Genomic DNA, 27,199 nt, shown 5'->3' on the forward strand with positions numbered 1-27,199 from the left:
TATGTTTGAGACACAAATGCCAAGAAATTCACCTCAAGAGCGAAGTGTTCAACAGGTGACTCTTGGCACCCCTGTCGAGACCGCGTAACTTATGGTTATGATCAGAGACTCCATCATAATTCTTTGTAGTGCATAGAGATTTATCTGCTTCATGTACTACTAGTTACAGTAAAATAAGAAAATAAAAATAGTGAAGTGATCTGCTAGCTTTCAAAGCTGTAAAGCACCTAGCTGCTTCGCAAGCGCTGTCAGAAAGGCAGCGTAACACAGTCCTTTACATTTACACTCACCTTGCCATTTCTCTAAACTGTGTAGATTTTCACAAGAATGCCAGACTTTTGCTTAATTTGTTTGGTTTGTTCCTCATAATGTCAGTGGCTTTCAGACAAATCATGGAGGATTGAAGTCACTGAAGAGTGACATACATTTGAGTTTCAGAGTTCATATCCTACACAGAAAATGCAGGCAAACAAACATCCATTTATTCAAGCAATTTTCTAAGCTTGTAAGAGGAAGAGGCACCATATCAATATGGATAGCTTGTAAAACCAAATCTTTTATTCTATCTCTGGCATTTTCAGACACATACTAGAAGATTTTACTGTCTAGAGTGGGATTCAACCTTAACAACTTAAGCGGGGGCTGCTTAACATTTGTTAAGGTCAGGGTCTCACATTGGGTATTGCACCACTGTAGTGCTTAAGTGATTTGTCTTTTTCTGAATATCGAAGGGTGATCAAGGCACTACATGCACTACAAAGAATTTGTGGTCAGCTTTCCAGATCATGACTGAACTGTTAGACATTCTTGAAATGGATGCCAAGATACACATTTTGAGCTTCACCTCACTTCATTTTCAAGTTCTTAACATCATTGTCTCGAACACTTAACTCTTACAATCAGAGACAATATCATAATCTTCTGTGTCCCTCAACTACTTTACAATTGTATCAAAAATATTGTTCTTGTTTACATGGTTTAATAGAAACCTCAGGCTGGACCTGAAAATGGCTCACAGAGATGAGTGTAAATAAGAAGTTATGTACTCACCATAACGTTCCATCTGAGTAGGTAGTTTCATTTGTCTGCAACCTGTGTGTCTTGGATCCGATATCGGATCCGAGCCGGCAACTTGTTTCAAGCTAATGGATCCGAGCTCCTAGCTCCTCCCTTCACCCATAATCTCCTGCTAACCCTCCATGACCTCAGATCGAGTTTGCCCGTCAATATATACCCAACAAAATGGTATCCAACTACCAGTAGATCCGAAGAAGGCCAGGGGGAAGGAGGGGGGGATGGTTGCAGACAAATGAAACTACCTACTCAGATGGAACGTTATGGTGAGTACATAACTTCTTAATCTGAAGTAGGAAGTTCATTTGTCAGCAACCTGTGGGACAGAGTCCCCAGCTACCTGCACCTTGGGTGGCCATCAATGGAAGGAAATTACGAAGCACCGCAGAGCCAAAGGATGCTCTCCCTCTAGAAAGCATGTCTAGTTTATAGTGGTTAATAAAGGTATGAGATGAAGCCCAAGTGGCTGCAGAACAAATATCATCCAATGGAACTCTAGAATTGAAGGCCGCAGAGGTAGAAATGGAGCGGGTGGAATGGGCACGAACTCCTTCGGGTGCGGATCTACCCAAGGCTTGATACGCCAATAGGATACATTGAGAAATCCAGCGTGATAAGGATACTTTTGAGATAACTTTCCCCAAGTTAAATTTGGCAAAGGAATCGAACAGCTGGTCGGATTGTCTATGGCCAGCTGTCCTATGAGTATAGAAGCGAAGCTGCCTATGAACATCTAATGAGTGCAGCTTGTATTCTCCTTTATTTTGATATTTAGGGAAGAAAACCGGTAGATTTATGGATTGATTTATGTTGGCTTCCGATGTAATTTTGGGAAGAAAGGAAGGATTGATCCTGAGGTACACTCTATCTGGGTGAAAGATCAGGTAAGGAGGCTTCACCGAGAGAGCTTGAAGCTCCGACACTCTTTTTGCTGAAGTGATGGCAACAAAGAATGCCGTTTTCCATGAGAAGAAATTGAGATCTACTGAAGCAGCAGGTTCAAAGGGTGGAGCAGTCAAGGCTTGAAGAACTAGTGTAAGATCCCAGGGTGGCACGGCTTCTTTTACAGGGGGGTCTAAGTAAAAAGGTGCCCTTGAGAAAGGTTTTACACAATTTGGCCAACATCAAAGGCCCTGCATCATGTCCCACGTGGTAATGTGATATGGCTGCCAATTGCACTTTGACAGTTGAACAACTAGTGCCTTCCTGAAAAAGTTCAGTTAGGAAGTCTAAAATGGATGGAAGAGGAGCCGTAAAGGGATCTAGCTTATGATGCTCTGCCCAAATGGAAAAACATTTCCATTTACTGCGATACACTTTCCTGGTGGAGGGCTTATGCGCTGCCACGAGGATGGCTTTGACTGGTGAAGAGATACCGGGAGTCCTAACTAGGAGTGGAACTGGAGCAACCAAGCTGTCAGTTTCAGATTGTCCAGGTTTGGGGTCGGTAAGTTCGACGGATGGGAGATTAGATCCGGACTGGGATCCAGAATCCAAGGGGGATTCACTAGGTGAGACCACAGGTAAGGGAACCAAATTTGCCGAGGCCAGAATGGGGCAATGAGGATCATCCTGCTCCCCAACTGTGAGGCTTTCTGTAAGAGTTGTAGCATTAGTGGTAGAGGAGGGTAGGCATAGAGTAGACCAGGTGGCCAAGCATGCACCAGAGTGTCTCTTGGAGTTTCCCCTGGAGGGGGGATTAGAGCGAAGAAATTGCCGCATTTGGTGTTTGATGGAGACACAAAAAGATCGCAGCAGGGTTGCCCCCAAGATGCAAATATCTGCTTCGCTACTAGTGGATTGAGAGACCACTCGTAGGGGGTAAGAAGGGTGCGATTGAGCTTGTCCGCTAGGATGTTATTCCTCCCCGGAATGTGCGTTGCAATTAGAAAGTGGTTGGAGGAGATCGCCCATTCCCACACTCTCATGGCTTTGCGGCATAGAGGGCAAGATCTGGTTCCCCCCTGTTTGTTGATGTACCAGACCACCGACATGTTGTCCGACTGGATAGCAATCATTCCTATGGGAAGGACGTCCTAAAGTGCTTGCAACGTAAACAGCACCGCTCTCATCTCCAGAACGTTGATATGCAGGGAGGTCTCTGTATCGTTCCACGTGCCTTGGACTGTCCTGCCCGAATAATGCCACCCCCACCCAAGGCAGGAAGCGTCCATGGTCACCGTGGTGAGAGGGGGAGAGGTGCATAAGGGATGGCCCATATGGAGGTTCGAGTCTTGGAGCCACCATAGTAGCGCCCTCCTGCAAGCCTTGCTGATAGCAATGGGGTGGCGGAGAGGAAGGGATAGCAAAGACCATTGCACTAGAAGAGTCCATTGTAGTACCCGCATGTTCAAATGGGCGCATGGAAGGAGCGTGATAGCTGTCGCCATGGAGCCTAGTGCCCTCAGGACCAATTCTGCTGGTGAAGTCTCTGATTGGAGGATAGCCTGCACATGGAGTTGTAGGTTCCGGAGTCTCTCGGGAGTTAGGAAGGCTCGCAACTCTCTGGTGTCTGTTCTGGCGCCTATGAATTCTATGACCTGCTTTGGAGCCAGAAGGGATTTGTCGAGGTTGATAGTAATGCCTAACTGTGGGGCTAGAGAGAGAAAGAAGTCACTGGCTAAGCAAAGTAGATGCCTTGTTGGTGCGGTCAGGAGCCAGTCCAGGTATGGAAAGACCTGTATTCCCTGGAGTCTCAGGTGGGCCGCAATCACTGCTAATACCTTGGTAAACACCCTGGGGGCTGTGGTGAGGCCAAAGAGAAGGACCCTGAACTGATAGTGACTGGCCCCCAGCCGGAAGCGAAAGAACCTCCTGGATCATCTGTCCATTAAAATGTGGTAGTATGCATCCTTGAGGTCTATGGAGCACATCCAATCGTTCTCCCTTAAAAGGGGGAGAATAGATTGAAGAGTGACCATTCGGAATTTTTCTTTGGTTACTGACAGGTTCAAGCGGGAAAGGTCTAGGATCGGTCTCAAGTCCCCCGTCTTTTTTGGCACCAAAAAGAACCTGGAGTAGAACCCTAATCCGAGTTGGTCTTGGGGGACGGACTGGATGGCTCTTTTTCCTAACAGCTGCTGAATTTCTGCAGCTGCGGCCTCCCTCTGATCGGGTGGTACATCGGGGAGGTTCCTGGATTTGGGGACATGGAGTAACGGTATTGTGTACCCTCTGGATATAACGCGAAGCACCCAGCGGTCTGTTGTGATGGACTCCCATGCCGCTAGGTGTTTCAAGAAGCGCCCCCCGACTGCCTCCAGAGTGGAGCAGCCGGGCAACCCCTCAGGGCTGCTGCGCAGGCCGTTCAGAGAAAGGTTCTCTGGACCCAAAGTTTCTCAGAGCCCCTCTGCCCCTGGGGCGACGTCCTCCCGGTCCTACTCTGCCACGGTAGGACTGGTTGTCCGGAGCGGGTTGGGAATGTTGTGATTTTCGGAACCACATCTTCTTCTGACCCTTTTGGTTCCTTGAAAAGGACCGCTGGGGAGCAGAGAAGCGGACTCCGACGGCAGACAACGTCTTCCTGTCCTTCTTGCTCTGGACAAGTGTCTTGCGAACTGTTTTGCCAAAGAGGGCAGAACTATCGAAAGGGGCGTTCGTGAAGGACGCTTTAAAGGGCTCCGCGAAATCGCAATGACGGAGCCAGGCCTGACGTCTCATGACTAGGCCTGATCCGCTAGCCCTAGCGGCTCCCTCTGTGGCGTGGGACAATAGCCGCATAGAGGTGTTTGAAATTGATCACAGAGTGGCCATTCGGGTGGAGTACAATTGTTTGTCATCCTCCGACATGGACTCGGGGGGGGGGTGCAGTGTATTCTTTGATAAGATCCCGCTGCATCCTGATGACATGTGCCATATAGTTCAGAGACCTTACCAAGAAGGTCGCTGAACTAAAAACTCGTTTCCCTAAGCGTTCCATCAAACGGGACTCTTTGCTCGGTGGATGGACTGAGGGGCTCTCCTGAGCCAATTCCCTCTTCGTGGCTGCCGCCGTCAACATGGCATCTACGGGGGGGCCCCTTACTCCAATGTGACCTGTCTGAGGGGGGGGGGCTAAGAATTCTATCCGGGCGTTTCGGTATTGGCTCCACGGTGTCTGGATCCTTCCACGCCCTGGTGGTAATGAGGTCCTCCAGGGGGTCGGCCGGAGGGGACACCCAAGAGGTAAATGGGCCTGCCTTGAATGCCTCCAGAAACACGGACTCGTCAGAGGAAGACTTGGGGGCAGACCACCCACCTCTGATCCTCAGCATCTCCATGATGTCTTCAAAGGAGACATCCTCAGGGGGCGATCTTGGGGAGCCTTCCCCTTCCTCCAAGTCCGTGTCCTCGGTTAAGGACTCAGGGGAGTCCACGTGCCTCCTTTTGCACTTATGCTTGCGGGGAACTTCCTCGGGGGGGCTGTCCGAGGAGGCCTCGCCAGCAACATCTTGTTCCAATGGAACCATCTGTGACATCGAAGCAGGCTGTCCCTTTGGCCGGGTGATGGAAGCCTGGCCCAGCAGAGAGGGAGTGCAGGGAGGAGCCGATGCAAGGACCGGGGGTCCGGATGCTCTCAACAGAGCCCTCTCCACAACATCGAAGGCCGAGGGAGAGCCACTCTCTATTGGATCCGAAAGTCGGCTCCCACTCGGATCCGATGAAGGGATCAGAGCCGGCGCCGAGACCATCGGATCCAAGGGACCAGTGGGCTCCGACCTGGACGGAGCCGAAGGCACACTGAATCCCCCGGATCCGAAGCTCGGACCACGGCTCCGAGAGGTCGGATCCGATAGGCTCGAGGGCAGGGTCGGGTCCGAAGTGTCAGCGCCGACCCACCCCCGGCTCCAACGCTGCTCGGCTCCAAATGCTCCGAACCCGGATAGCGGGTCGGAGAAGGAGCAATAGGATGGAAAAAGGGTGTCGAGCTCCCCCCCAGAGGGGGGGGGGGGAGCAAGAGCACTCCCATCTGCAGCTGGGCCTGGATGAATCTTCGCATCATCCGGTCCAAGTCTGCATCGGATACACTGAAGGTAGATCTCGAAGAGGCCACCGAGGCAGGCCTGGAATGCCGCTTCGATGACCTCGAAAGAGATCGGGTCTCCTCCTCCTCGGGCCCCGGGGAGAAACAAGGGGATCGGAGCCGAGGAGGAGGAGACCTAAAAGCAGTGGAGGGAGAAGCCCGCTTAGCTGGCGGGGCCGAAACGGAGGTCTCGGCCCGCCGCTTGTGGTGCTTCTCCCTCTGTTTCTCCCTCCTGGCCTCCCTGTCCTCCGACACTTTAGCGGGAGTTTGAGTCCTGGACGGAGGCAGGGGGCAGGAGTGGCAGCAACCACAGGCTGTGGTGGAGCCACGGGAGCAGCAGAAGCAGCGGAGGCCGAAGCCGAGTCCGGGGGTAAAAGTCCCGCTAGGACCAGCTTCGACCTCCGCTCTTTCAGTGCCCTGGGGTTGAACGCTGCACAGATGGTACAGCCTGAGGTAAGGTGTTCAACCCCAAGGCACCGAACGCACCGAGTGTGGCCATCAGCCAGGGAGAGCTTATGGCCACACTCGGTACATTTAGAAAATATGGCTTTTGGGGCCTCAGCCATTTTTTAAAGAAAAAACAACTACACACACACACAGGCCCCAAAAAAAAACACAACACACATGCACACACTAACGACCAGCGAAGGGAGGGGAAACTAATTAAGTAAAAATAATAAGGGAACCTAACACGTACACACTTTTCTTATTTAATTTAAAAATACAGTAAAAATGCAGTAAAATTCCACTTTGCTGACGAGCTCAAACGGATCCAGCCATCCACAAGCGCGGCAAACTAGATCTGAGGTCATGGAGGGTTAGCAGGGGATTATGGGTGAAGGGAGGAGCTAGGAGCTTGGATCCATTAGCTTGAAACAAGTTGCCGGCTCGGATCCGATATCGGATCCAAGACCCACAGGTTGCTGTCAAATGTACTTCCTACTTCAGATCCCAGGTTCACAAAGAAAAATAAATAGAAATAAAATAAAATAACACAGTACTGGCCTTTACAGCATGGAGCATGTGCTTTATACTTTTCATCATAGATAATTGTATTCCTAATCTACACAGTTTTTGTGACTTTCTAAATTTAAAGAATCACTTTTTTGATCACCAACTTCTCTGAAGTTCTGTAAACCACTGTAACTCCACCTGCACGCTCTCCTCCAGTCTTCTGATCTCTTTCATGTATACTCTCTGCCTCCTGGGTTGTAGACAGTGGCTAGAACTCTTAATTCCACTCATGACATTGTACAGTCCTGTCGTTTCTTCTACCTTGGACTACCCCTGGGAGTTCACAATGCTATATATAGAGTCACTTCTCATATATGCATTTCTTTTCTTGTGCCGTCTTGAAGAATCATATTTATTTACTTATTTATTTATGTATTTGTTAATTAGGTAAAAGATTGATCCAGATGGATGATTTTCAGCCTCAAACAGTTACACAAAATCTTAGTGTTTACAGCAAACAATTGCAAGCAACATAAAAATTGGAACTATACAAAGCAATATGATAAGATTTACATAATGTAGTGACACTGAGATCTAAAAAAGTTGTTTACAGCAATGATCAACAAGGAGAAAGAGAAAAGTTTCAGGGCACTTGGAAAGCCTTGAGTGTTTAAATAACAGGTCAGCATTCAGTGTGATATCCTCCAAGTAGAGTATCAGTTTTAAGTGGTATGTTCCTTGTTGTAACATCTACATTTTACTAGCTTAATGAGATATGTGTTTTATTATTTTCTGAACGTGAAGAGGGACATGGTGTTGCTGATTTGTTTAGGGATGAATTTCCAGATTCTGAGGGCCATACCAACATTCAGTTTGTTTTGGGCTGGTGTATGGGGTAAGCAGATTGATGTGGAGGTGTTAAGGGATCTGAGGTTGTAGGGACTGGCTGCTGACAATTTAGCACTCAAAGCCTTCTCTTTCGTAGAGGCTGGGACTTCAGCAATGACAGCACTTGACTCTGGCTGTCACAACCCTTAATGCCATTCCACATTGTTCTGGAGAGTATGGCATTCAAATGTCTCTAGAGGGGTCTCCAGCTCTTTGGTGATAGCCGTTGGTTTGTTTTAAGAAACCATCTTGGCCCAGTGACCCTTTCGGTAAGACACCAGCATCTATATATAAAGACAGACTGACTGGATTCCACAAATCTACAGTGTGTCTCTAACACCAAACACTTGCAGTCTTCCCAGTAAAGCAGGAAAAGTAATTTTGATAAGCTTATCAGGTTGTACATCATTTCTCTCTCTCTTTATTTGACTTGAATCTCCACTCTTTTGTGGTTTAGCACTACAACTTACACAAGACATGTAATGGAGCAGCCCTCTCCTGTCAACCATTCTTCCAACTCTGTATCATGACACTGCACATATACAGTAGGTGCTTAGGGGAGAGGTGTGGTACTACATTTCAGTGGAATAATTTTATTAAGTCTCCCTTCCTTCCATTACTGATTGAGACTTGCCAGTTTTATATCCTTGTACTGGGACTGGTACCTCATTTTCTAAAACTTGTAGTTTCCATACTGTGTCAGGGCCATCTCTGTGCCTCCTGTATACTGTCTTGGTAGCTGATGTAATTTCAATGTCTCCTTATGGAAGTCTGTACCCTTGCCTACCACCCCTCCTTCTGAGTACTAAGGACAGGTGTCACTGTACCTGGGTGACAGTACTTTTATCTATCATAACTTTTAGTAACTTGAAAGCACTGGGGGTAACTGCAAGACAGCTTCCTAGTCCTGCTTCCGTCATGTTGAAGCCTAACTCCACTACCACAAAGGCCATCCATTTTGTAGGCCTCATTATGTCTCTCTGACTCCCAGTGATCTGCACTAGTATACAAACTGCTGACTATTTTGTGTTTATGTAGATGTGCCTAACATATAATGTTGTCTTTCTTTACTTAACTTTGCACACGTTGGAGGTCTTGGTATTGCCCAAGAGAAATGAAGACAAAAGCATAAGGAAAAAAAAAAACACTTTCTCTTTATGGCTCCATCTTTATGGACCAAGTACAAGAAAAATCAGAACATATTTCAGTTGGGGTTCTTGCACTAGCTGTGTTTCAGAAATGTCTGTCCAAACAAAAAAAAATACATATCTGCAACAGCTCTACTTCTACACATGAACTGAAAGAAAAAATATATAAAGTATACCTTAATTGTGTCATATGTGTCAGTGATGAGAGCAATAAATAAGCTCAGGACCATGTAGATAAACAGGCTGATGAAGGAATACAGATACAGCCGGCTAAACAGCCAAACTAAATGGCTCTTTTCCTGCATTGCAGCGAAAGTCTCAAACATGTCATCACCATTTACTAACGAGAACAGACATTCTGCAACCATATTCAGTGATCTGAACTGGAAAAGAAAAAAAAAGATTATGTGATTAAATTACACAGAAACATTTGAAATTCTGATATAAAAATGTTATTTTATGAGATGCATACACTGGTATATTTGTGACGATACTTATCAGAGCTGTACATCTTTGAAACATGCATTTTACAGTGCAAGAAAAGAACAGCATCTGAAGTTCTCAAACAGATGCTTTTGCCTTATAGGTTCATGGGTACTTACTAGGTTATTGATCTATGACAGTTTTAAGAAGCATAGCCTTACATACCCATGATAGTTTTTAGCCATATTTTGCATATAAATAACCCACAGATGGACCAAACAAGGATATGTTGGTACCCACTACTCTACTGTCCCACTTAGCTGCTCTGCCATGCCATTTACTTACCTACTGCCATTCTCTCATTCAGTTGTTGTTCTCCTTGTTCCTACCAATAGATAGCCTCACTTTCTACTGCATCCTATTTTTCCCAGCAACAGAGATTTACCTGACACAACTTCCCTTGTAAACCTACTACAAAACACTGCTTCCTTTTATTTGGGTTTTTTGAACCTTTGTCTTCAACAGGCACTACTTACAACCTATTAGACTGTTTCTGTTGCTGATTCTCAGAATCAGGTCTAGCCCCACTCCATTTGTCCTCGCTACACTTGGGCTCACTCCACTCCTCTACCCTTGGGCTCACTCCACTCCACTCCCCTATCCTAACCTCATTACCATCCACCCCCACATCCATTACACTTGCACTTACCTAAACTCCACCCCTTACACAACTGCATCCAATCACACTCAACTTCAAATCAATCTCTAATTAAACCACACATCTTCTACCAACCCACTCTAACAGACCAAATCTAATTAACCTATTATTCTGTCATTACTCCATACCCCATCAGTAGCACCACAGCTATCCTACTAGCACAATCCACCTCTTAACACCAATACCAGCCCTCTTTAACAACCTCCTTCTATCATCTACAATGTCTCTCCTTACTAATATACTACTCCTCTCTCCCTCCCTATATTTCTGTCTCCTGCTACACCTAACATCACTCATAACAATACACCTACCTCACAAACCTATATCTATAACATCTACACAAGTCCAAGCTTTTAAAAGCTACTCTAAGATATCTTCCAGTCTGTATGCAATAAACACATGTCTACACACTAAACTAAAAATTCTTCCTCTAAATAAAAACACAAACAACAACTCACCTTTGAATTACCAACACAAATCCAAAAGAAAGCAGTTACCTATTACTTACATTCATAAATATCCTAACTTACTCCAATGTAGAGATATCCATCCCAACCCAGGACCCACGTCCTCCTCTTTCACCCCCACCCCCCAATTCATACAAATCACTAAATATTACAACTCTCAACCTTCAAAGTGTTTAAAATAGAATCCCAGAATTAAATGCCTGGATATCTTACAACAAACCAGATATAATAGCTGCCACTGAAACCTGGCTAAAACCCAACATAAAAGACTCTAAGCTTTTCTTGCTTAAGAACAGATGGACCCCGTAAAACGGAGGAAGAGTCTCACTACTCTTTCCAAATACCTTCACTATTGTCCCCTATACAATCTTCATTCCCCAATTTTCTAATGCCGAATTTTTAATATCATTTCTAAAAAAAACTGTAAGTTTGTAACTGTAACTGTAAGAATCTCTGCATTACAGCCCTACACATCCCCCCAAGTAATAACATTCCCTTATTAGAAGAAATTCCTGCCTGGACATCAAATAATATAAAAAATGAAACAATTAATCTGGGTGATGTAAAGATTAACTGGCTAGAGCTCTCCCACCATTCTCCTTCATCCAATATTAACCTGTTTAACTTTACTCAGTTAATTACCAACTCAACTATAACCAACAAAAACAAAGATAGCAGTTACATCCTTGACTGCATTTTGGTCTCTGTCCCGAATAAAATCTCATCCACACGCACACTACCTTACAGTATCAATGACCACCTGCCTGCCTATATTCTATGTAAGACTACTCCATCACTAAGTCAATAAAAATAGAAACACATTAGAAATCACCAATTTCACCCTAACAACCCTTAATGAAACTTTGAAAAACATCAAGTGGAATATACAAAAATTCTTTCCTCTTGATGAAGCCATCAAGTTCTTCAACTCAGCATTTCTCAATACCTGAAACAAACTAGACCCACTCCAACAAAAAAAGAGTAAAAATGAATCATGCCACCTGGCTCACTAGAACTACCAAGCAACTCATGGCTGCTAGGAACAAATCATGGAAACTATGGAAAAAAAAACTTCTGATCTCTTACAATTCAGGCAAATCCATAATCAGGTAAAGTGTCTAGTCATTAAAGACAAAAAAGAACACTACCTACGTTTACAAAATAACCATAAACAAAACCCAAAGAAATTCAGGAACTGCATTTCATCTCTGCTAAACCCTGGTTCAAAGGCCAACTCCTGTCGAAATCCAGACAAATCACCTACTGAAAGAGCCACCATATTCAACTTATATTTTATCAACACCACATCTAAACTCACTGCCACCTTTCCTCAATCCAACTGCAATACTAACTCTGTACCTCCAAAGCAACCTTCACAAAACTCCACTTCTCCCTCTCTACCTAACTTCTCTTTCTCCCCCACACCTACTGCTACTATAACAAACTTGCTTCTTAAACTCAAACCTGGCACTGAGGCTCCTGATAACCTACCCCCTAAATATCTTCAAAAGTCAGCTAAAGCCATTGCTTACCTTATCAGCATATGTTTAACAGACCTATCCAAGAGTCCTATGTACCTGCTATTTGGAAAAAAGCAGATATTCTCCCTTTCACAAAGGTGGCACAGCACAGACATTTCTAATTTTCGCCTCATTGCTATTCTCTCCCCTATCTCTAAGATCTTGGAAAAATGCATTCACATTCAGCTTCTAAACTATCTCTTCATAATCAAATCGTTTCCTCTACTCAACATGATTTCAGGCCAGGCCATAGTACTACAACAGCTCATATATCCTTCAAGGATACAGTTAAACAAGCTTGAGATGCAGGAAACTTGCATCCTCACTCTTTCTTGACCTCTCTAAGGCCTCTGATACAGTATCCCACCCTCTACTTCATACAAAATATTCTGCACTAGGAATCTCCCCCAACCCTAAATTAGTTCTACAATTACCTCACAAATAGACAACAATCTACCAAATGGCAACACTCTTTCTCTCCATTCCTAGACACATCCACAGGTGTTTCCCAAGGCTCCATACTAGGGCCTCTTCTTTTCAGTATTTTCATCAATAACTTTCACTCCACTCTTAGTCAAGGTTGAGTAGTACAATATGCAGAAAACTCAACCATCTTCTGCTCTGCCAACTCCACATCTGAACTTCAGCATATTACCCAAAATGCCCTTATATCTACTGAAACCTGGATGGCCAACAACCATCCTGCCCTAAACCCTAAAAAAAACAAACTCATATTATTTACCCCCAAGAAAACCACTCTCCTTAACAAGACAGAATTCACTATACATTCTGAAAAAAAACTGCTATTGAGGTTGTGTCCCATACAAAACTACTAGGTATTATCTTAGATGAAAACCTAACATTTGACCTGCATGTGCACAATAGTATCAAAAAGCACATCAAAAACTGGGCATCCTCTATAGACATAAACACTTCATTAACCGCTCTAGAAAACAAATCCTAGCCTTAACCTTTCTTCTATCTTCTCTCTTATATGCTGTTCCTTTCCTTACCAACATCCAGTACTCTTGGAAAACAGCTTGAGACATGCTACAATAAAATGGCCAAATTTGTAACTAATGCAAAATACTCCTCTCATCACTGTTCCTCCTTACACTTACTGAATTGGCTTGAACTCCCACATTACCTTACATACTTACAATTAATTACTGCACTCAAAACTATCTTTAAACCATCAGACTGTCCAGCCCTTTCTTTTATACTTACTCACCACTACCCAAACAGGTCTCTTAGATCCAAGAACCAACTTCTCCTGAAAGTAGAAAGACCAAACCCTCCAGGTGGCCACATGCTTTACTCTTTCTCTACTGCCAAACAGTGGAATGCCCTCCCATTACAATTACAGAAAACCAGTAATGCCTCTTCTTTCAGAAAGTCTCCACAGCAACACCTCTCCACTCTTTGGCACTGCACATGTTCCAGTCCTGCACCTCACAAAAAAAAGAAGTTATGTACTCACCATAACGTTCCATGTTTGTAGTCCATCTCGCCCTTCATTCTTACATATGGGTTCAGAGCCGATCCTCGGCTCCGACTCGGCCGATTACGAAGCTCAAAGTCTCTTAGTTGGGTCGTGGCAAGGTAAGTAACCCATAGTGTACTAGTAAGAATCCCCAGATCTTGTTTGCTGCTGACCATAAAAGTGATGGAAAAGTTATCCACAAGGAACAACAAAGATGAAAGTTCTCCACCCTACCAAAGGCAATACTATCCTGTCTCCAGATCCTCCAAGGATACATGGACGGGGGTAGGTGGCTGGGTTCGTAAGAATGAAGGGCGAGATGGACTACAAACATGGAACGTTATGGTGAGTACATAACTTCTTTATGTCCTGGAGTCCTATCTTGCCTTCATTCTTACAAATGGGACAACGTCCCTAGCACCATTTTCTCGGGTGGCTCATGGGAATGTACTCCTAAGAACCGTGGAACCAAAGGAGGCTCTACCCCTTGAGGTCAAATCCAATTTGTAATGATTAATAAAGGTATGAGTGTTAGCCCAAGTTGCTGCTGCACAAATAATGTCAATTGGGACTCTAGCTTGAAAGGCAGCAGATGTGGCTAGGGATCTGGTAGAATGAGCCTTAATTTTAAACGGAAGTTCTTTTTCATTGGAAGAGTAGATAAAAGAAATACAGTTGGAAATCTAATTAGACAGAGTTAGACTGGCAGACCTATCCTAGTTTCAGAAAAGTATACGAACAATTGGTCTGATTTTCTAATTTCCTTGGTTCTATGTAGGTAGAACCGTACCTGTCTGTGATCATCAAGTTGATGAAATTTGTATTCTGCACTGTTTGAATGATTAGGAAAAAATACAGGCAGTTCGATAGTTTGGTTCAAATTAGACTGAGAGCAAACTTTGGGAATGAAGGAAGGGTTTGTAAGAAGGGAAACTCTGTTTCTATGAAAAATCAAGTGAGGTGGTTTGACTGAAAGTTCTTGCAAATCTGACACCCTTCTAGCGGATGTAATAGCTACTAGAAAAATGGTCTTCCAAGACAGAAACTTCAGTTCACAAGAATGCGCAGCTTCAACAGGCGGGGAAGTAAGTTTGGACAAAATGAAATTTAGATCCCAAGGAGATACAGGTTCCTGAAAGGGAGGTCTTAGCAAGGTTGTGCCTATAAGTAAAGTTTTACACAATCTCTGAGCCATCAGATTAGGCTCATGTTGTCCCAAATGAAAATTGGATATTGCTGCCCGTTGAACTTTAATTGTAGCAGCAGATGATCCCTGCTGGAAAAGTTTGGTTAGGAATTCTAACACCAAGGGGATGGGTGCTGTGTAAGGATCTACATTTTTCTCTTTTGCCCAGATAGAAAATCTCCATTTGCTAGTGTATAATTTCCTCGTGGAAGGTTTGAGGGAAGATGTGAGGATTTGGGTCAATGCAGGTTAAAAATCATGAAGCCTGACTAGGGATGGAAGTGGCGCAGCCATGCTGTCAAGTTAAGAATGTGGAGGCAGGGGTGAAGGTAACCTGACATGTGTGTCAAGAGGTCTGGCACTGGGTCCAGAGTCCATGGATCATCTAGGAGATGAGGCCCGAGAAAGGGGAACCAGTTCTGATGAGGCCAGTAAGGAGTGATCAGAATAATTTTGCTTCCCAAGAACTTTGCTTTCTGGATCACTTTCAATATGAGCGAAAGGAGGAAAATGCATAAAGAAGTCCCGGAGGCCAATTGTGAAGAAGTGCATCTCTTGGTGACTCCCCCGGAGGGGAGATAAAGGAGAAGTAGCTGCTGCATTTGGCACTGATTGGACTGGCAAACAGATCACAGCAAGGCTGTCCCCATTTCCAGAAAATCTGTTCCGCGATTTTCTGATTTAGAGACCACTCGTGCGGCATCAAGATTGTCCTGCTGAGCTTGTCGGCTATCACACTGGTTGTCCCCGGGATATGTGCTGCTACTAGAAAGTGCTGGGAAGATATCGCCCACTGCCAAACATGAAGAGCCTCTCGACATAGGGGGTAAGATCTGGTTCCTCCTTGCTTGTCTAGATACCTTACCACTAACATATTGTCCGAATGGATTGCTATTGTCCCTAGAGGAAGAAAGTCGTGGAGTGCTTGCAACGCTAGTAGCACTGTTCTCATCTCTAGGACACTGATATGCAAGTGAGCCTCGTGATCCTGCCATGTGCCTTGGACAGTCCTGCCTAGATAATGCCCCCTCACCCTACCTGGCTGGCATCTGTGGTCATAGTAGCAACAGGTTGGCGAGGAAAGAAGGGTGTTCCTGCCGTCAGTTGATAGGCTGAATCCACTAACGAAGGTCCTTTTCACAAGATTTCGTTATGAGAATATGATGAGACAGAGATAGTTGTTGAAGAGACCACTGGGAAAAAAGTAGCCATTGAAGGATTCACATATGCAATCTGGCTAGTGGAAATACAGTTATGGTAGAAGCCATGGTTCCTAAAAGTTTCAGCACAGTCTTGGCCTTGACTTTTTGTTGAGGAAGTAAGCTGTACATCTGTTGTCTGAGATCTTGAATTCTGTCTGCAGGAAGATGAGCCATCATGGAGACTGTGTCTAATTCTGCACCTATAAAAGTCACAAATTGAGAGGGCGACAAGGCAGACTTTTCCCAATTTATCGTAATTCCTAGCTGGGTGCAGAGCTGGATGGTTGAATCCCTGGCTTGTAGAAGTAGGTGCCTGGTGGTGGAGGTCAGGTATGGAAACACTTGGAATCCATGACATCTCAAGTGAGCTCTCACTACCGCCATGCATTTGGTGAACACCCTGGGGGCTGTGGTGAGACCAAAGGGCAGAGCATGAAATTGGTAATGACTGGCTCCCAGCCAGAAGCGTAGATGACTCCTGGATGCTCTGTCCATTTTGATGTGGTAGTACACATCCTGGAGATCTATGGAGTACATCCAATTGTCTTTCCCTAACAGAGGGAGTATAGACTGCAGGATTACCATTCAGAACTTGGGCTTCTTTACTGATTTTTTTAATTTGCTGAGGTCCAAATGGGCCTCCAGTCCCCTGTTCATTTTGGCACTAAAAAGAATCTGGAGTAAGTTCCGAATCCTATCTGGTCTGTGGGGTGGTTTGGATGACTCTCTTTGAAAGCAACTTTTGAACTTCTATGGTTGCTTGATCCTTGTGATTGGTTGGAACATCTGGGATCTTCTTGGGGGGTGTGGGGTGGAAGAAAGAAGGATATGGCGTATCCTCTGGTGATTATTCTTTGTACCCACTTGTCTTGGGTGATGTTGAGCCAGGCTTCTGGATACAAAGATAAGTGACCACCGACTGGCTCCAGAGAAGCGCAGTCGGGCCCCACATCAGGAGCGCTGATAGGGATGGGCACAAAAAGAATCACGGTCACCCTGGTTTTGCGTACACCCCCTGCCTCTAGGGTGAAGTCTACCATTAGCTCCTCCTCCTCGACTCTGAATGAGGAATCACCCTGTGCATCTGGGAAAAGTCTCTGGGATTTCATGAACCACATTTTCCCGCCTCTCTTACCCTTGGGGCATGGTCTAGAAGGGACGGTAAAACGTACTCCCACGGTAGAGAGAGTTTTCCCTTCCTGTTCACACCTGGTGAGTGTATCTTTTACCTTAGGTACAAACAAAGAGGAGCCATCAAAGGGGGCGTTGGTAAAAGTAGATTTAAAGGGATCCACAAAATTACATAAGCGCATCCAGGAGTGTCTCCTAAGGGAAACCCCTGAACCCGCTGTCCTACTTGCTCCATCTGCTGCATAGGAAATCAGCCTCATGGAGGAGTTAACAATGGAGTTTAAGGTGGACCACTGAGCAGTAACTTTCTCAGGGATTCCTTCAGTTGATGTACCTTGGAGAGTATCTCCTAGCTCCTTTAGGAGACCTCTGTGAAGCCTAGTAAAATGTGTGAGGTAATTCAGGGATCTGAGAGTAAAAGCCGCTGAAGAGAAGATACGCTTCCCATATCTATCCATCGTTCGAGACTCCTTGTTCAGTGAATGGACAGATGTAGAAGTCTCCGCTAGTTCCTTCTTTGTGGCTGCCGTTACCATCATGGCATCTACAGGCACACCTTTGGTCAAGATCTTTTTCTCTTTGGGGGTTGAGAGAGAAATTTGTTGGGTCTTATGGGTACTGGTTCCATGGCATCAGCAGTTTCCCACACCTTCCGACTAACTAGGTCCAGGAGCTCATAAAAAGGTGGAGACACCGAAGAGGCTGAAGGTTGAGACCCAAAAGCCTTCAGGTACACTGACTTCTCATCAGAAGGGGTGACAGTGAGCCAGCCACCTCTCTGCTTCAGGATAGCTATGATATCTACAAAGGAGATATCATCAGAGGATGACCTAGGGGACCCTTCTGACTCCTCGAGGTCAATGCCCGAGGTGATGGACTCATCCGAGGAGTCTACATGCTTCCTCTTGCATATCCTCTTCCGAGGGGGCTCCTCAGAAGGGTATTCTGGGGAGGTCTCAGAAGACTGGGGGCCACCCAATGGAGGCTCCTGTGGCTGCAGGTCTCTGCTGCCAAGAGAGAGAGAGAGAGAGAGAGAGAGAAAGAGAGATGGTGCTGAGACAGAGGTCAGTGCTTGAGGGGAAAGAGTATCGGTACCCTTGTGCGGAGCTGATGACTAAGACAGCATGCTCCTCATCATCTTGAATGCAGATGTCTCTGTCTCCGAGGACAGCCCCGGTTCCAAGGAAAAGGAAGTAGCCCTCGGCTGCAAAGCAATCGGCTCCGAGATGGATGTACGTAGGGTTTGAGCTCAACATAGCCAACGCTCCGAGGAAGTTCAAGTCCAAGCTTCCCTGTCTGGGGCGACTGGTTAACTTCAGCTCCAAGACAACAAGGATGGCGCTGAAGGTGTCAGAGCAGAACATGGCTCCGACACAGACACAAGGGGTGCTGGAACTGAGGGTTCCACAACAAGTGCCACCAAAATCTCTGGCTCCGAAGGATCAACACGCCTTGGAAGAAGAACAGCAACAGGGAGAATGGTCTTAGATGGCTCCAGAACAGACTGAGTTGGAGCCAGCAACAATTCTGGTAAAGCAGATGACTTCAAAAGTTTAAGAACTACTCTCTCTACATCATCTTCCGAAAGGCTCTTGGAGGATCTGGATGACAGGGTAGGCGACCTAGATCTCTGTAATATGGGAGATCATAAAGTTGGGGAGACCGGCAAAAGCTCTTTAGACCGGCCCCGATGCAATTTCTCAGTGGTCGGCTCCAAAGGACTTGGGGCCGACACTGCAGTGTCAACATCGATAACCTCGACCGGCTCCGAGGACAGTGGAGCTGAAGAGGTAGAAGGCTTATGCAAAGTTAATACTTTCTGAGGAGGTCCAGACAAAATAGTCGGTGCAGGAGAATGTCTCTTTGCCGACTTGACCTTCTCTTTCTTTGAAGAGGGAGACTTGGAGGATGATGATGAGCTGGCTAAATCCTCCTCGAAGGAAGGCTTAAGGAGGCCTTTCAGTAGTAATTTGTTCTTCCTTTCTTGGAGAACTCTGGAGCTGAAGGAGTGACATAAAGAACAAGTTTCTTGTAGATGAATGGCTCCATGGCAGTAAACGCAGTTACTATACCCGTCAGTGATTGACATCTTTTGGGAGCACTCACGGCATTTTTTAAAACCCGAAGGTTTATGATCTTTGAACTCCTTAGACATGCTTAGTACAAACAAAACTCTATAAAGACAGAAGAGAGGACAAGGTCCTCTAACTTAAACGGGCCTTGCCCTATAAGAAAACTACACACAAAAATACAACCGAGGACTAGGTCCTCTAACCTAAACGGGCCTAGCCCTGCTAAGATAAACTCACACACAGATGAGCAAAAAACAGAGGACTAGCTCCTCTAACTTAAACAGGCCTAGCTCTGTAGAGGAAACACCAGAAAATTTAATAAAGGACTAGGTCCTATAACTTAAACGGACCTAGCTGCTAGGAAACAGGAAAAAGCTAAGTCAGAAAAGTACCACAAAATGTAAAATTTAAACAACAGGCTAAAAACTAGCCAATAATAGTAAATGATAACTCTTACTAAAACTATGTAAATTAAGCTATATTATAAGCAGAAATGTCAATAAGAACTATAATAATAATGAAAAATATCCAACTTAGCCACAGCCAAGCAAGAAGCACTTCTGAACTCGTAGATGTGGCAAACAAGATCAGGGGATTCTTATTAGTGCACTATGGGATACCTACCTTGCCACGAACCAACTAAGAGACTTTGAGCTTTGTAATCGGCAGAGTTGGAGCCGAGGATCGGCTCCGAACCCATATGTGAGAATGAAGGTGAGATAGGCCTACAGAACATCTTGAGTTCCCCAGTTTCACCACTACTACCACCTACATTGACCTACTCCCCTCTATTTAAACTCCACTACCTATTAGTATAATTATTACAAAAATATCATCTAGGCCTATTATGTTGAAATACCTACTTTATAACGTTACTGATTTCATATGCTTGACATGCATTCCTGAGCTGAATTTCTGATTTGATACAATCAACAAGTACTCTTATGCTTTATTTTCATGCTACATCTTGCAAAACATACCTTTACAAGTTAATATCCTTACTATATTTTTAGAAGCTAAGTTATTGACATGTTTTCTTAGTATAATTAACTGTGAATTCTTACGTGTATTCAACTGTATCTCTTATATTGTACTGTAATTAATGCAGCTGTTAATGTTGAGTTTTTTTTTTTCACCCACATTTAATCAACTGTGACTGTGTCTCTTTTACTGTATGTACTTGTTGATGTGGAGCTTTTCTCCCCGGGCCTCTGCTGAAAATGGTCTCACTTTGGCCCAGAGGTCCGTCCCGGTAAACAAATGCAAATAAATAAATTTACATGGTCTTCATCAAAATACTTTTTACATAGCAGACACCTGTCATGCCTCTGGTCCATCTTATTTTCGGTAGGGGACTTAACTTGTGCACTGCATTCTCATAACAACCTACCATTTTGTTGTTCCCTAAGGCTAGACAAGTTGCTTGAAAAGCATTCACCTCAACTGAAGACATAGAAAGGGAAAACAAGGAATAGACTTAAATCAATGCCTGCTGCAAAAACCTATCAAGAAAATCTATTATGATGGTTTTGCAGTAGGCTGCAATGCACAGTATATAATCATAAGAACTGCATATGTAACAAATAATGTGACAAAGTATGTAGAGTCTGCCTATGAAAAGTATAAACAAATGGTCCACTAAAAGTAACCCTATTCTCTCATGTCCTGATTACTGTCTCATACTACACTGGAGGACAGCTACATCTAAAGTACAGCCTTCCTTCATCCCATGTGCATTTCCTGCTAACATAGTGTTTCCTGTACTACTGCCACATACAGGGTTGCCACATTTCTGAAGGGGCAGATAGAGACAAAAGTTAAAAAGGTCCTTCACACTATTTGAAGATAAAAAAAAAGATCTTTCACGTGGAACAGTCAGCAGGCATTTCTCTGCATTAAACAGAAGGGGCTCTGCTTTGTGATTTTTGATTGGTTCGTATTCGGGACATCTGGCAACCCTGTCTTGGCTGTTTCTCACTTTGCTTCATTTCTATATTTAGTTTGCATGACATTTTACAATTTTTTTTAGGAATTTATCTCATTGAATCTTATAAATTACTGTCCACTACATTTAAACGTTTGGTTAAGAAACAAGCATAGCAAGGTGTTTTTGGCCCTGAAGTAGTTCCCTTCTACCAAGGTTATAAATTTAAGCTCTGGAGTTGCAGGCTTACTATGAGGAGAAGTCAGCTATCTTGTCCCTGTTCAGACACTATCTTATGAAGCCCAGCCTGACTTGAAAGCATTATTGAATGGAGGAGAATGCTTTAGGTAAAGAAATGTTTACTCTTTCACAACAGAAACTCATCTACTCACTCTACTACTGAAACAAAAAGAGTCCATGTGTGTCTGTCTAGAGCACTGCAAAGCCATTAATCAAATGAGCAGTACACTATAAATGTACAGACAATTTCTCCTGAAATTCTTAAAGTAAGCAGTAATTCAGTGCATTCTCGTTCTACATGAACAGCTGAACAAACTGAATGAAATGGAAAAGCAACAAAATCATATTGTGAAGACAATGCATAGCTAGACAAAGAAACTTTACCTAAAAAATTCACATCAGTAAGGTCACCCTCATAGGCAAGTTTTTGGAGTACTATAAATTATAAAACAACACCAATCTCTACCAGTGATATAGTAACATTGTACAACACACATTTGCAACAAAGAGATGACATGAGGGCACTGGCAGGAAAAGCTCTTGAGGGCAACTCTACATGACTGCCATCAAGGGCCCACAATATTTTTGACAGCAAATTATGCACCCAGAAAGCAGTTTTGTTTGTTATAAATGTATTATCTCTTTGACTTTCATTTGGTTTATCGGTGAATGATTATGCAGAAAAGATAATCACCAGTTTTTGCTTTTGGAATGTCAAAAATACATAACCTACCCCAAGATTGTGTGACCTCAGGGTAGGTTTTAAGTAAGCAGTTGTAGGTGTGCAGAAGGAGGAGCCTCCCACTTCATCCACATTCTTATTTTTTTTCATATTATTTTTTCAATCAGACATTGAAAAAGGACATCACTGACAAGAATCTCTGTTTCATCAACCACAGTCTAGTGCACCACGCAAACAGTTCACTTCATGTCTCTTGTAACTGAAATGATAAGGATCCAAGGAATGGATGTGCTTGCTTTCTGAGGGGGTGGGGGAAGTTCACCTTACTCAGAAGGCACTGCTGAATGGCACAAACATAAGGGTAATCAGTTTCAATACTGCTTTGTTTCTGTTGATGTGTGTGTATGTCTTTGGTTCTGTTGTCTCACAGGAGACAGCACCTAGCTAATGATGCAATGACTGGTGTGAAAATACTGTATTCTAACAAATATACACAGAAAGTGGAAGGTCTGAAAGGTAAAGCAGCTCTTCTAATGTCTTCTTTCAGCTTTTCCCTTTAGGGGTCGCCACAGCGGAAATCCAGTCCGCTAATGATTGTCAGTAGAGTTTTACGTGCTGGCTTGCTGGGCCTAATGCACGACCTTCAATGAAGGAATGCCCATTCACGCATGTCACCACACAGAAGATGCTTTAACTGAGAATCGAACGGTCAACGTCTAACTGTGAGGCGACGACGCTACCGCAGCATCACCACCACAGTGAATCAAAATATCAAGTAAGAGTAATTAGTTATTGTACTGAGCCAAATGGAAGTTTCCCGTACTCTTGCAGGACTAATGAAAGTCACAGGCTTCCTATCACTTCACAAATGCACAACAAAAATGTCACAGGCATGTTTTACAGTAAAATAAAAAAATATTATTGCTTGGTAATTTAATATATAAAAGTGGCTAGAACTATATCCACATTTCTACTGGGAAAAACAATAAGCCTTCCTATGGAAAGTGTCCTGGAGTCTTCTAAACTTACCACTGTCCTGTTTTATGCATAGGAAACACAAGTACTTGCGCAGAGATGCCACAGTGCAGTGGTGAAGTATGTCACATAGAGCCTAAGTTAGCAGCACAAACAGTATTTGCCTTGGCCATGGCAGAAAAATCTACACTAACCTGTTCCTAACTGTTAGCATTTTCCTTTGCAGAAGTTATTAAAAAAAAATAAAACAGAAAAGAATCTGTAGCTCTATAAAGAAAACGGTATCTAAATCCCTAGTCTCTTCTCAGCCATTGGTGCATATATTTTATTATTTACTACATTAGCAGGAACTGAGGAGCCAGGGACATAAGGATGAGCAGCAAATGGCCCAGTAGCCTACTCTGGAGTAAACATGGGGGGGGGGGCTGGGAAGTCACACTGCAGAAGAAAGAAGAAATCTCTGTTGGAGGTTGGGGCTAATTTGGATAATAGGTTTTTGCAGCAGGCATAGATTTAAGTCTATTCCTTGTTTTCCCTTTCTATGTCTTCAGTTGAGGTGAATGCTTTTCAAGCAACTTGTCTAGCCTTAGGGAACAACAAAATGGTAGATTGTTATAAGAATGTAGTGCACAAGTAGACTACGGCAAGAGGAAGGTGTGCACTGACTTACTGCCATTAGTGAATGTAGAAGCATGCCTGCTTCCCGACGGTAACTTCAGAAGTGTGTTTCAGAAGGGCTGGTAGAGCTTCTTACCTCACTCCCTTTCAATTCTGGCATTACCCTACACTGAGTTCTGGGAGGCAGATATTTCCTAAAAAAAACAGAAACTCCCATTTGGTGAAATGGGAGTAGGATGACAGTATCTGCCAGGGGTGAATAGAGTACATATCACCTCTCCTCCTCATATATCTAACATTTATAAAAAGGGAAGCATTGCAAAATCATATGCTCTCTTTACAAATAGCATATAGTAATAAAGAATACACTTGGCGCTCTTTACAAACAGAAAGTTGGTGCTGCATATGGTCTGGCTAGTTGCAGACAGAGTCCAGGGCCACAGACTACTAGGAAATTTAAAGGAAGGAAGCAGGCGCACAATAGGCATAAAAAGTAGCAGTGAAGAAAGTTTAGCTGCAGTTCATTTTAGTAAAGTCCAAATACCTCACTACTACTTTTAGTAAAGCCCATAATGGTTATGTACAACTTTTGAAGGCTACTGTTTTAAATTGAGTTAAGGTACATCAAAGAAGGAAATAATATGAAAGACATGTTATCACACAGTGGCCTCAATTATACTGACCTTTAACACTACTAAGCCTTACACCTTCAATACATAATGCAATTGGAGAGGTTAATTATTTAAATTGTCTGCTGGTTTTAATTGGTTTGTTTGGTTTCTTAATCATTTTTATGCATGTGTTTTACTGTATTGTTCTTCTTTGAAGGGATTAGCCAAGGCACTGAGTGCATTTACATTGGTATTTGTTAAAGCTTTGGTTTGACATGTGCATTCTCATTTTATTTTGTAAATTTACTGCCATTTTTGATGTGTCATAACATTTTGAGTAGACTACAGGGGAAGCACTGCACAGACTTCACCATAAATCTGTGAACAGTCCATAATTTCCAGTCCTCTGACATGACAGTATGGCATCAATTGTATTACCATTTACATTTGGACATGTATGTAAAGAACTTCACTCCTAATCGTAGGAAAGTTACACCTGTCTCCCTCTGGGACGTACTAGAGTAGATTCTCCTGTTGTAAACCACAGAAGTAAATGGTGGTGATTTTTACTATTTGAAGTCAGCCCCCACAGAGATTACAACTTGGAACCTGTGTACCTAACAGACTGACCTTAATGTGGAAATTTTGTTAAAAGTCTATGGGCTAGTGGTTCATATCTAACCAAAACGTTTTGGAAAGTGACTTCCAGAGCAATAATTTCCACAATAAACTAGGAAGCTAAGTAGAACATGGCCTTGGTGGCTAGGACTGCATTTCTCACTGTGACAGAAAAGGAAGACAATATAATTAAACTGAGGAAATTCCCCTTTCTCCAAATAAAAATTTCCTCAGATATGGAGATACATTCTCTCATTCTTGTTATAGACTGGTAATATTTGATATGTATCTGAGATAACTACAGAGGTAAAAGAAAGGTCAAAGGGCAGGGAGTGGAGTTTAAGATTTTTTAACCATAAAAGTACATAAAAACTAAAAAAATTCATAATTTTGAAATGATGCTATGCTTCCTGAAAGTTTTGCAAACCACATAGTTTCCACTGCTGAGGAGTGAAAAAACTGCTGAAAATCAAGTGGACATTTTTGGGTGATTAGTAATGCAATGTCCGAATTAAAACAGTGGTCTGACTGACTTCCTCTATTTTTTAATTTATTGATTAAAATACTGACTGCACTGTTCTTGAGGGAATGACTGGTTGCATATTACCTTCTACAGCCAGGGAATTAATATTTTTCACACGTCTTTAACTTCATGAGAATGTGCCATGTTTAGGACTTTGTCAGTTCTGCCTTACCATCCTATCTCCATGGATTGCATGTACTTCACCAGGGGCTACAACTCCACTGTCCATAGAAATGACCTTTCAGATCTCCACATGGTGATGTGAAGGAAAGGTGATGAGAGGAAATGGAGACTGCAGCTGATTAACTGTAAGTTGGAGTTTTCCCCCCATTATTCTGCTGCTTAAGAACATGGTCTGCAGGCTGCTTTCAATCCGGCTCTTCTGTGGCGTGCCATACATGAAAGGGTGGTGTATCCATAGTCTTAAGAAAAAATTAATTTCCTAAATTAAAAATTGCACATTTCCAGAACAGCTATGAGATGCTGATCTCTAATGACCCTTGTAATCCTGACTCAAAATTCAAGTATAAATTGGCTCCAAGGTCTGCTCCATTACAGGCATAGCAAACAGCATGCAAGCTGATGTCCTTTGCTGTGGCTGTCTGGACATTAATTTTGGACTTGTTTTGCTGAGACATTATATTCCGTTATTCAGTCCAGTACTTAAACTGGTGAGAACTGTGGATACTTTGGTAAGTAACTCTGGAAGTTCAGCCCCACATGGAGTACATACAAAGTTTGAATGCATTTTCTTTGCACTGACCAAGGCAAAGTATTTAAGCTTAAGGGTATAAATCATCAAGAAATATAGTGTGGGCAGATTCATTTAACAACGATAGGTTCATAGGTAAGTACTAGGTAGCTGCCCTTGCAGGCTATTTTAAGCCTAGACAGTTTCCCTTTTTGTGTTTCAATTAACATAAAACGACACAGGCAAAAAGGTACCAAACAATGACCAAGGCCAGTAGAACAGACCCAAACTTTAATATAAAATGTACAAAAAACAATACAATTCAGTTAACATATCCCATTTGATTACAGACTGGCCTTACTCATCCCATGGTGGATATAACATATAACCCCTAATGAGAATAACTTAAGATCATACCACGGAGACTTTGAGGGGACCCATGCATGGGATAATGCATTTAGGAGCTGCTTCAGTCTATTACCATGGATATAGATCCAAGCTGCACTTGAATATGGACTGGGGTGAACTATGTTTTATGTGGACAGGGAGTCTGTTCCACAGCAGCAGTATCCTTTGTGAGATATACCTGTCCCATCAAACTGTTCTACTGATGTTACAGAAGAGATTTAGATCCCTACACCAAATACTTCTGATGCCATTTGACTTGCAGATGTACAGTAAATCCACCAGCATTAGGTTGGAGGAAGCCTAGTATGCCAGACACAGGTGACCTCTTAGCAGTCTGTAGGATAATGAGTACAGTGATGGGACTTTGTGTCGGTGCATGTAGGACATGTTGTTTAGACCTTGTATCCTTTTAGTAAGGTATCTCTGTGAGCATTCCAGTTGTTGCATGTGCCAAATGTGGCATTATATTCAATGATGAGCCAAATGACAGCTAAGTAAAGAGGGACAATTACATCCCTAGATCTAGACACAATCCCTTTGTTTATAAGCTGTGCAATAAAGAAGGACTTTCTTACAGCAATGAATAAATGCTGGTCAAAAGTTAGGTCACTGCCCACACATGTTACCAAATCCCAAACAAG

The 27,199-nt window shown here is 43.5% G+C and overlaps 2 protein-coding genes across 3 annotated transcripts in view; both read right to left on the reverse strand.

Annotated features, from left to right (window-relative positions):
- Positions 1 to 27,199, reverse strand: part of LOC122813614 (mucolipin-2-like) — a 1,348,087-nt gene that overhangs the window by 990,849 nt on the left and 330,039 nt on the right. The window lies entirely within an intron of this gene.
- Positions 1 to 27,199, reverse strand: part of MCOLN3 (mucolipin TRP cation channel 3) — a 1,554,854-nt gene that overhangs the window by 96,375 nt on the left and 1,431,280 nt on the right. The window contains exon 13 of the mRNA XM_044086032.1: positions 9,243 to 9,449. Coding sequence (XP_043941967.1) covers positions 9,243 to 9,449 — 207 coding nt within the window. The remainder of the gene's footprint in view (positions 1 to 9,242; positions 9,450 to 27,199) is intronic.

The sequence above is a fragment of the Protopterus annectens genome, chromosome 10.part0 (assembly GCF_019279795.1).
Source record: "Protopterus annectens isolate FY-2018-M chromosome 10.part0, PAN1.0, whole genome shotgun sequence".
Classification (NCBI taxonomy): domain Eukaryota; kingdom Metazoa; phylum Chordata; order Ceratodontiformes; family Protopteridae; genus Protopterus; species Protopterus annectens.